The following is a 12209-nucleotide window of genomic DNA, read 5'->3' as shown; positions in this document are numbered from 1 at the left end:
ATATATCACCACATTCTAGTGGCCACAAGTCAATGACACAATTTGGTTCAGGACTCCAGCACTGCAAGTGGCAGTAAATCACCAATAATAGCTGTATGCTTTTTTCAAACACAAAATAAGAAAATGTAATGCTTCAAAATGGAGATGGCCTCAATGACACTGTGCGTGCTGTCACAGATGCCATAGTACATTGTTCATTCAAATGGAATTGTTATTGTGAATAACTTGCGGCTATCAACCAACCAGCATCCAAGATCCAAATGTACAGTTTTATAATGACTGTAGCCTATAATGGGACAAAGGACATTCTGATATTGTAATTGATTGACTGTCTGCATTGTACCATAATCTTGGCATTAATGTTTTTTAATCATTATCTCTCTTGTAGGCCTATGTTCGATCTTGTAGGCCTCGTCCTAATATTTTAAATATTTCTTAACTCCATTCTTTTACTTTTTGATTTGTGTGTATTGTTGTGAATTGTTTGATATTACTGCACTGTTGGAGCTAGGAACACAAGCATTTTGCTGCACCCCAGAAACATCTGCTAAATATATGTATGTGACCAATAAAATTTGACTTGATTTTGATGGTTTTGCATGCGTGATCGAGCTTCTGTGTATGTGTGCAGGGGCAAGGGGCCAAGCTTTTTTTCCCTTGACTTGAGGGATAAAGTTTTATTGTATATATTTCAGAAAGTGATCAAAATAAGAAACAACTCAATATAAAAATAGGCAGACTAAATCATGATTTATGCACAAAGTGCATTCGAAAAGTATTCAGACCCCTTGACTTTTTCCACATTTTTATGTTAGTCTTATTCTAAAATGTATTAAATACATTTTTTTTAAATCCTCATCAATCTACACACAGTACCCCATAATGACAATGTGAAAACAGTTTTTTTAAACATTTTTGGAAATACATAACAAAAACAGAAATACCTTATTTAAATAAGTACTCAGACCCTTTGCTATGAGACTTGAACATGAACTCAAGTGCATCCTGTTTCTATTGATCATCCTTGAGATGTTTCTACAACTTGATTGGAATTCACATGTGGTAAATCCAATTGACTGGACATGTCTATATAAGGTCCCACAGTTGACAGTGCATGTTAGAGCATAAGGCCTTTATGGTAGTGGCCAGACGGAAGCCACTCCTAGGTGAAAGGCACATGACAGCCCGCCTGGAGGACCTCAGACTAGGGTGATTGTACACCTTACCACAGGACAAAGACCCTAAGCACACAGCCAAGACAATGCAGGAATAGCTTCGGGACAAGTCTCTGAATGTCCTTGAGTGGCCCACCCAAAGCCCGGACTTGAACCCGATCAAACATCTCTGGAGAGACCTGAAAATAGCTGTGCAGTGACGCTCCCCATCCAACCTGACAGAGCTTGAGAGGATCTGCAGAGAAGAATGGGAGAAACTCCCCAAATACAGCTGTGCCAAGCTTGTTGCACCACACCCAAGAATACTTGAAGTTGTAATCGCTGCCAAAGGTGCTTCAACAAAGTACTGAGTAAAGGGTCTGAATACTTATGTAAATGTGGTATTTCAGTTTTTTGTTTTTAATACATTTGCTAACATTTCTACAAACCTGTTTTTGCTTTGTCATTATGGGGTATTGTGTATAGACTGATGAGGGGGGGGGGGGGGGGGACGACGACGACAATTTAATCCATTTTAGAATAAGGCTGTTACAAAATGAGGAAAATGTCAAGTGGTCTGAATACTTTCCGAATGCACTGTACGTTCCTGAAAAAAATACTGACTTGGAATTTGAGCAGGTTAAATTCAGGCTGTTTCCTATCAGTGGAACTGCACCATCTACTTTCGCTTTCTCGGAAACCACATGGTTTCTACACTGCCGTTCCATCATTTGCTGCCACTCCCGCCGACAGAACCCGAGAGCACTTGCAAAGAGCACTTGCAAAGATAAAAGATACGACCACGACTGTTGAACTTTGCCAAGCAATTGTAATACATGCAGTTTCGTCAGCAAGACAGCTTTTTGAGTTATGAATTCGCTTTTTAAAATGTTGAACATTCCATTGCAGTACAGGATGAACTACCCCAAAAATATGTGACATTACTTTCAATGCCTTTTTTCAATAATATGTTAGGTTTCTATTTACGGTCTGGATGAGTTACGTTTTTAAATTTAAGTTTCTGATTTCATGCGGATGAGGGAGGTTGCCCGATAGAAAGAACAGCGCCAAAACGCGCACTGGACTTTGATTGGTTCTCTACTGAATTTATGCAAAAGCTTAGCTGCGATAGGTTATACAGAATTAAAAAGCCTACCTAAATGTTCACATGTTTTCTGAAGCAAAGGGCTGGGGATGTTAGTGGAGGAACCTTTTCCCATCTATCTTGACTTCACCTTTTTGTACCGTTTTCAACGTTAATCAAGGTAGGTACAGCTTACTGTACCTGGTAGTTACTGTAATCAATACATAGCAGGTCAAATACGCCCAAAAAAGCAATTGTGCATTGCAGGGAATTTTGTGGATATATTATTGAAACTGTCAAATATTGTATATATTTCAAATGATTGTCACAAAATAGATTGTCTGTTCACAGAATTTGGTTTGTAAGGAAAAAATATAATTTCTGCCATTTTCTTCTCATGATTTTTTTGAATAATTGAATTTGAAAATTGTATTAGGTTTCATTGGCAGCTACTGACACATACGTTTTTGCATAGCGTTACTTGTGCGGATTAATTTGACAAAAGTGATTAGGCCACCTAATAATTGCATACTGAATCAATGCATGTGCAATAACTACAAGTGTGGTACAATAGATTACCATGTTTGTAATCATGTTTTCATTTTATTTTTGTCTTGCAATGCTGTTTTCAGAATGTATTTGCTTGAATCATCATAATCGTATAAAGACACTTCAGTTGATCTTGCAATGCTTCAAAGATGCAGGTTTAGAAAAATCACACACCCCATAACCATAGCTGTTGACTGAATATAATTCGCTTCAATCAATCAGCATGTGATAATGGTTGTATATTCTTCATTTGGAACAGGAAACGAATTAGAAATATATCTTGATAAGAGACACATGATACTTAATGGTTCAATGCGTAATCTAATCTATTGATGAAAAAACAACTGTTCATCAGTGCAGGAAAGGCTGCAGTATTGTCCCTGGGCATCACTTGTAACCAGTGATGGAAAAAGTATCCAATTGTCATACTTGAGTAAAAGTTAAGATACCTTAATAGAAAATGACTCAAGTAAAAGTGAAAGTCACACAGTAAAATACTGCTTTGAGTAAAAGTCTAAAAGTATTTGGTTTTAGACGAATCAAAAGTAAAAGTATAAATCATTTCACATTCCTTATATCAGTGGTTCCCAAACTCTGGGAATGCAAAACTCTGCGTACCCCCTCTAGCGCCAGGGTCAGCGCACTCTCAAATGTTGTTTTTTTGCCATCATTGTAAGCCTGCCACACACACACACACGCTACACGGTACATTTATTAAACATAAGAATGAATGTGAATTTTTGTCACAACCCTGCTCGTAGGAAGTGACAAAGAGCTCTTATGGGACCAGGGAACAAATCATATAATAAGAATCAATCATTTTGCTCTTTATATAACCATCTTAGATATAAAACCTTATTTGTTCATCGAAAATGGTGAATAACTTACCGCAGGTTAACGAGAAGTGTGTGATTGAAAGGATGCACATAACTCTACAATGTTGGGTTGTATTGGAGAGAGTCTCAGTCTTAAATAATTTTCCACACACAGTCTGTGCCTGTATTTAGTTTTCATGCTATTGAGGGCCGAGAATCCTCTCTCACATACAGTTGAAGTCGGAAGTTTACATACACTTAGGTTGGAGTCATTAAAACTCATTTTTCAACCACTCCACAAATTTCTTGTTAACAAACTATAATTTTGGCAAGTCAGTTAGGACATCTACTTTGTGCATGACACGAGTCATTTTCCCAACAATTGTTTACACACAGATTTCTTCACTGATAATGCACTGTATCACAATTAAAGTGGGTCAGCAGTTTACATACACTAAGTTGACTGTGCCTTTAAACAGCTTGGAAAATTCCAGAAAATGATGTCATGGCTTTAGAAGCAATCAATTGTAGGTGTACCTGTGGATGTATTTGAAGGCCTACCTTCAAACTCAGTGCCTCTTTGTGTGACATCATGGGAAAATCTAAATAAATCAGCCAAGACCTCAGAAAAAAATTTGTAGACCTCTACAAGTCTAGTTCATCCTTGGGAGCAATTTCCAAACGCCTGAAGGTACCACGTTCATCTGTACAAACAATGTTACGCAAGTATAAACACCATGGGACCACGCAGCCATCATACCGCTCAGGAAGGAGACGCGTTCTGTCTCCAAGAGATGAACGTACTTTGGTGAGAAAATGCAAATCAATCCCAGAACAACAGCAAAGGACCTTGTGAAGATACTGGAGGAAACAGGTACAAAAGTATCTATATCTACAGTAAAACAAGTCCTATATCGACATAACCTGAAAGGCCACTCCGTAAGGAAGAAGCCACTGCTCCAAAACCGCAATAAAAAAGCCAGACTACAACTTTTGCAACTGCACATGGGGACAAACATCGTACTTTTTGGAGCAATATCCTCTGATCTGATGAAACAAAAATAGAACTGTTTGGCCATAATGACTTGTTTTACAGTTTTATGTTTGGATGACAAAGGGGGAGGCTTGGAAGCCGAAGAACACCATCCCAACCGTGAAGCACGGGGGTAGCAGCATCATGTTTTGAGGGTGCTTTGCTGCAGGAGGGACTGGTGCACTTCACAAAATAGATGGCTTCATGAGGAGGAAAATCATGTGGATATATTAAAACATCTCAAGACATCAGTCAGGAAGATAAAGCTTGGTCGCAAATGGGTCTTCCAAATGGACAATGACTCCAAGCATACTTCCAAAGTTGTGGCAAAATGGCTTAAGGACAACAAAGTCAAGGTATTGGAGTGGCCATCACAAAGCCCTGACCTCAATTCCATAGAAAATTTGTGGGCAAAACTGAAAAAGCGTGTGTGAGCAAGTAGGCCGACAAACCGGACTCAGTTACACTAGCTCTGTCAGGAGGAATGGGCCAAAATTCACCCAATTTATTGTGGGAAGCTTGTGGAAGGCTACCCGAAACGTTTGACCCAAGTTAAACCATTTAAAGGCAATGCTACCAAATACTAATTGAGTGTATGTAAACTTCTGACACACTGGGAATGTGATGAAAGAAATAAAAGCTGAAATAAATAATTCTCTCTACTATTATTCTGACATTTCACATTCTTAAAATAAAGTGGTGATCCTAACTGACCTAAGACAGGGAATTTTTACTAGGATTAAATGTCAGGAATTGTGGAAAAACTGAGTTTAAATGTATTTGGCTGAGGTGCATGTAAACTTCCGACTTCATCTGTAGGTACGTGGTTGCAAAGGGCATCAGTGTCTTAACAGCGTGATTTGCCAAGGCAAGAAACTCTGAGCGCAGCCCTATCCAGAAATCTGGCAGTGGCCTCTGATTAAATTACATTTTCACAGAACCGCTTGTTGTAATTTTGATGAGTCTCTCTTGTTCAGATATTGCTGAGTGGACTGGAGGCAGGGCATGAAAGGGATAACGAATCCAGTTGTTGTGTGTCGTCCGTTTTGGGAAAGTACCTTCGTAATTGCGCACACAGTTCACTCAGGTGCTTCACTATATCACATTTGACATTGCCCGTAAGCTTGAGTTCAGTTACACACAAATAAAATCGTACAATGATGGAAAGACCTGTGTGTTGTCCTTGTTAATGCAGACAGAAAAGAGCTCCAACTTCTTAATCATATCCTAAATTTTGTCCCGAACACTGAATATAGTCCCGGAGAGTCCCTGTAATCCTGGATTCAGATAATTCAGGCTAGAAAAAACATCACCCAGATAGGCCAGTCGTGTGAGAAACTGGTCATCATGCAAGCGGTCAGACAAGTGAAAATTATGATCAGTAAAGAAAACTTAAATCTCGTCTCTCAATTCAAAAAATGGCGTCAATACTTTGCCCCTTGATAACCAGCGCACTTCTGTATGTTGTAAAAGCGTTACATGGTCGCTGCCCATATCATTGCATAATGCAGAAAATACACGAGAGTTCAGGGGCCTTGCTTTAACAAAGTTAACCATTTTCACTGTAGTGTTCAAAACGTCTTTCAAGCTGTCAGGTATTCCTTTAGCAGCAAGAGCCCCTCGGTGGATGCTGCAGTGTACCCAAGTGGCGTCGGGAGCAACTGCTTGCACGCACGTTACCACTCCACCATGTCTCCCTGTCATGGCTTTTGCACCATCAGTACAGATACCAACACATCTTGACCACCAATGTCCATTTGATGTCACAAAGCTGTCCAGCACTTTAAAAATATCCTCTTATGTTGTTCTGGTTTCCAGTGGTTTGCAGAAGAGGATGTCCTCCTTAATTGACCCCCCATAAACGTAACGGACATATACCAGGAGCTGTGCCAGGCCAGCCACGTCTGTTGACTCATCCAGCTATAACGCATATAATTCACTGGCTTGTATGTGAAGCAGTAATTGTTTCAAAACATATCCTCCCATGTCCCTAATGCGTTCTGAAACAGTGTTGTTTGATGAAGGCATTGTTTGTATCGTTTTTGGGGCCTTTTCCCCCAGCATTGTCCCAGCCATATCCGCAACAGCAGGAAGAATTAAGTCCTCCACAATAGTATGGGGCTTGCCTGTTCTATCCACTCGAGAGCTCACCATATAAGATGCCCCTTCTATTAATGGTATCTGTTGCTTTTATACATGTCTTACTACTCAAAAGTCATCTTTATTCTTGCTCAAAAAACTCCAGTGGCTTATTTTTCAAATGGTCATGTTTCGTTCCTAAATGTCTGTGCAAGAGTGAAGGTTTCTGGCGAGAGAGTAACGGTTAATGTGATTGGATGTTAAATATTTCACTAGGCTACCTGTATTTGACATTGTGTTGTTATTTCGCTGAACACTAGATGGTTGAATTTTATTTTTGGCAGTAAAATGAGGCTACTTAGGCGAGAGAGAAAAAACTCACCCAAATGTATAGCCCCGTTGGAAAATATACATTTACAGTTTGAAAATGTGAAGAATAAAAAAAAATATATATATATATTATTATTTTTTAAATGTGAATCACATGTTTATTTGGCGTATCCCAAACGGCATTGTGTTTACCGCAGTCTGGGAATACCTGCCTTATGTTAAGCAAAGTAAAGTACAGATACCCCCCAAAACGACTTAAGTAGTACTTTAAAGTATTTTTTTACTTAAGTACTTTGCACCACGGCTTAAGTTGTGACACTGTAGGAAAGTGAAATGCACTTCAATTGAATTCCAGTCTAGCTACTTTTAAAGCTTGTTTAAACTATATCCCTTCACCGAGTTACACAGAACGCAGTAAAAAGATCATGGAAAACAGTTCAGCCATTATCACATTAGGCAACATTGGTGTTACCCAGCAGTACTATAGAGCAGCTGACTCTTCCTCAACCCTTCAAAAACTAAAGAAGCTAACTGTATGTGCCTATGGAATGGTACAGGGGGAAACAATGATTGCCATGTCTCTGTACCTGGTTCCTAGATGGCCCAGTGGTTCCAGCTGCAGAAAATAGACTCCAAGTACCTGGAGCAGTTGGACCAGCTGTATGATGATACTTTCCCCATGGAGATCCGCCAGTACCTCAGTGAGTGGATTGAGAGCCATGACTGGTGAGTGAGCAGCAGTGGCTGACTAGGTCTGTCATTTACACAGTCAGTATGTGTAGATGTGTTCAAAGGCTGTGTACTGTTCTCATAATTTAAGGTGCTGCTGTTTGTTAATCTAGGGAAGGGATGGGCAACTGGCTTCCAGTAGGTCAACCCCCCCCCCCCAAGGTGCTATTTCAAAATGTGTTTGTGTAAAAGCAGATTCTCTTGTTATTTCTGTCACTGACAGTCATTCAATTAGCCCATGTCAGCAACAATTCATTAGTCTAGCAGCCAGCTAATTTACCAATCTATCTAAACTTGTCACTCTCACTCAAATATCATATTAAAAACGACAATAACTTCTCTCCAGCCTATGGCAAAATATGTAGAATGTAACGAGTGCGCTGAAAGACGGGAAGCAAGTACAGGGAGCGAGTGTTTTAATAAGTAAAACAAAAAACAAAACAAACAACACACCGACATGAAACAGAGTCAATAACACCTGAGGAAAGAACCAAGGGGAGTGACAGCTATAGGGAAGATAATCAAGGAGGTGATGGAGTCCAGGTGAGTGTCATGAGGCGCTGGTGCGCTTGCCGATGGTAACAGGTGTGCGGGATAATCAGCAGCCTGATAACCTAGAGGTCAGAGTGAGTATACGTGACATAGAATTGCAGGAAATGCATGGGTAGACGAAAGCCTGCGCCAACTAATGTAATAAGAAAACTGAAAGTAAAAGTAAGAGATGTATCAAGGTTGACACTTTCGTTGTTGTTGATGTGCAGTTTGTCAAACTCTTCACCTTCTAAGACACTGTGTGTTATGTTCCGTTAATTACTGATGTCCCCTTTAAGGATGGAGCACCCTTGGTCATGCGCAGTGTTGTTCTATGTTATTCTGGTACTAACTCGTTTGAGTAAATGTGAAGCTCCAGTTCAATTACTTGTATTCAGAGTCTTTCTTATTATATAAATAAGTACTACGTGTTAAGACACTACAATGGCGACGAGGATGATTACCTGCAGTGTGCATCACGAATACAGATGGAGCTCGTAGGAAGCGAGGAAGATTTTGACCCTGTAGCACAACAGCTAGCAAGCAGTGAAGACGAGGAGAGAGCTGACGAGAACGAGGCGGCAGATCAAAGACCTGTGGAGCCGGAAGTAAAGAGAATGGCTAGCATCGGGAAAATAGATGTGTTTGATGACACGCAAGAAAACTGGGCAACTTACATTGAACGACTGGAACAGTACTTCATTACCAAACGACATTGCTGATAACAAGAGAGTACCAGCGCTGTTGAGTTTAATTAGACAAAAAACGTACAGTTTGCTAAGAGATCTGACTGCCCCTCTGAAGCCCTCAAATAAAACATTCACAGGTGATTTTGCAATATCTCCACAATCTCTATCACCTAAACCACTCCTCATCGCGTTTCCACAAGAGAGATCAGAATGGGGGGGGAGTGTGTTAGTACATTTGTAGCAGAGTTGAAGAAACTCTGAACATTTCCAGTTTGGATAGAACCTAAATTACACATTAAGGGATACATTTGTTTGTGGACTGAAACATGAACACGTTCAAAAACGTTTGCTCACAGAATCAGAGCTCACGTTTGCAAAGACTGTTGAAATGGCTGTGGCTATGGAAATCGCGACTAAAGATGCATTTGAGTTGCAAAGTAAAATAAGTACTGACCTGTCACATTTCCCTGCACAAGTTTTCACGCAGCCGACAGCCCCCCGTGTAGCCGAAAAATGCAACAGGTGTGACAGATGGTCACAGAGCAGAGGACTGCCGTTTCAAAGACGAAATTTGTCACAAATGCAGTAGAAGGGGGGGCACATTCAAAGAGCATGCAAAGCAAAATTCAGTCACAAAAGGAAAACTGAGAAAATTAAAGGGTCTGTGAATGCACGAGCAGAGAACAGTGGCAGTGATTCAGATGAACGATTAATTGGTACAATGGAGTTAAACACAGTGACTTCTCCCAGCAGTAGCATAATATGGGTGACACCAGATATCAAAGGCAAACCCCTCAAAATGGAGCTGGACACAGGATCTGCAGTGTCTAATTTCCACTACGGTCTACAATGAGCACTTTAAGGCTATGTTGCTGAAGACCTACTCAGGAGAGAGATTGAGCCCAATAGGGGCGTTGCAGGTCAGAGTGCGTTATGGGGGGCAAACACAGCAGTTACAGCTGTATGTGGTGCCTGGAACTGCCCCCCCCCCATTATTTGGCAGGGAATGGCCTTCAAAAATAAAGCTGAACTGGTGTGACTTGAAAATGCTCCACACGTTCCAGTCCAAAGAGAAAGGCACAGACCAAACACTGGAACACTTGTGGAAGAAATACAACACAGTTTTCAGTGATCAGATGGGAACAGTAAAAGGCTTCACAGCAAAACTTGTACTAAGAGATGACCCAACCCAAATTCTGCAAAGCCAGATCTGTTCCATACTCCCTGAGACCAAAGGTGGAAGCAGAAATCGATCGCTTGCGGGATACAGGGATCCTGACAAGTGGACAGAAGCGAATGGGCCACACCCATAGTTCCTATTGTGAAGAAAGACGGGTCTGTTAGAATGTGTGGGGACTTCAAGGTATCTGTGATTTCAATGTTGCACGTGGACCAATACCCCCTACCACGTCTGGATGACATCTTTGCTGCACTAGCTGGTGGGAAACACTTCAGTCAAATCGATCTGAAACAGGCTTACCTGCAGCTACCGGTTGAAGAGCGCTCCAAACAGTACCTGACAATAAACACACACAAAGGTCTATACAGGTATATCCGCCTGGTTTTTGGCATTGCATCAGCCCCAGACATTTGGCAACGAACTATTGACCAGATTTTGCAAGGAATCCCAGGAACCCAGTGTATCCTGGATGACATGATCATAACAGGACGCACCGACAAAGAGCACCTGGCTAACCTGGAAGAGGTCCTGAAAAGACTGAAAGAGTATGGTCTACAGGCAAACTTACAGAAGTCTGAGTTCTTCAAAGACAAGATTGTCTTATGTGGACATGAAATTGACTGCAATGGATTGCACAAAACACAGGACAAAATCGAGGCAGTGGTACAGGCACCACGACCACAAAATATCACAGAAGTGAGATCTTTCACAGGACTGATCAATTACTACAGAAGATTCCTCCCAAACCTTTCAGCAGTACTCCAGCCTCTAAATCAGCTCCTGGAAAATAATAGGACATGGCGGTGGACAGAGCAGTGTGAAAATGCATTTCTGGAGGCAAAACGGCTCATAACATCTGAACAGGTCCTGATGTATTACGACCCTGAAATGCCAGTGAAGTTGGCTTGTGATGCGTCCCCTTATGGATTAGGGGCCGTCCTTTCACACACACTGAACGATGGGTCAGAGGCCAGTTGCATTTGCGTCACGAACATTGAATGATGCAGAGAAAAACTACTCACAAATCGACAAAGAAGCACTGGCACTAGTGTGGGGCGTCAAGAAATTCCACGCATACCAATATGGCAAGCGTTTCACACTGGTTACAGATCACCAGCCGTTGCTTTCCACTTTCAGTCCAAAGAAAGGCATTCCGGCAATGACAGCAACCAGGTTACAGCGATATGCCCTGTTCCTTGCCAGTCATATGTATGACATTGAGTTTAAGCCGTCATCCCTCCACACAAATGCAGATGGATTTTCCAGACTGCCGTGTACAAGAGAAAGACAAAGGAGGGTGGATGCAGTGGACATGTTCCATACCGCTCAGCTCGAGGCCCTACCAGTCACAAGCACAGTTATCAAACAGGAGACAAGGAAAGATGTGACCTTGTCAAAAGTGTACACTTACACCATGTCAGGATGGCCAGCTACTGGCAGAAAGGAGCTGACTCCGTATTTCCAGCGGAGAAACAAAATTACAACATACCAAGAATGTTTGATGTGGGGAATGAGAGTCATGATACCCCAGAAATGCCAACATCTAGCATTGCAGAAACTACATGAAGGTCATATTGGAATTGTCAAAATGAAGCTGCTCGCAAGGAGCCACTTCTGGTAGCCAGGTCTGGATCAACAGATAGAAAACATGGTGAAGAACTGTAGCAGATGTTTGGAAACCCTTCACATGCCTGTTCCTGTCCCAGTCCACCCATGGGAATGGCCCACAGAGCCATGGCAGAGAATTCATGTGGACTACGCTGGTCCCTTTGAAAAGCACATGTTTCTGGTTATAGTTGATGCCCATTCCAAATGGCCAGAGGTGTTTTGCACCGACTCCTCCACCTCAGCTCAGACGATAGAGTGTCTCAGAACAACGTTTGCACGCTTCGGTTTGCTGCTGCAGCTGTTAAGTGACAACGCGCAAGCTTTTGTAAGTGACGAGTTTACAAGATTCATGTCAGTAAATGGAATCAAACACTCAACCTCAGCTCCGTACCACCCTGCCACCAATGGGCTGGCAGAACGCTTTGTGC

General features: G+C 41.5%; 1 protein-coding gene across 1 annotated transcript in view; it reads left to right on the top strand.

Moving 5' to 3' along the window:
- Window positions 1–12209, top strand: part of LOC139385636 (signal transducer and activator of transcription 1-alpha/beta-like) — a 64744-nt gene that overhangs the window by 30620 nt on the left and 21915 nt on the right. The window contains exon 22 of the mRNA XM_071130871.1: window positions 7643–7770. Within this exon, the coding sequence (XP_070986972.1) occupies window positions 7643–7770 (128 nt within the window). The remainder of the gene's footprint in view (window positions 1–7642; window positions 7771–12209) is intronic.

This window comes from Oncorhynchus clarkii, chromosome 3 (genome assembly GCF_045791955.1).
Source record: "Oncorhynchus clarkii lewisi isolate Uvic-CL-2024 chromosome 3, UVic_Ocla_1.0, whole genome shotgun sequence".
NCBI lineage: Eukaryota > Metazoa > Chordata > Actinopteri > Salmoniformes > Salmonidae > Oncorhynchus > Oncorhynchus clarkii.
This window is presented reverse-complemented; position numbering and strand designations above follow the sequence as displayed.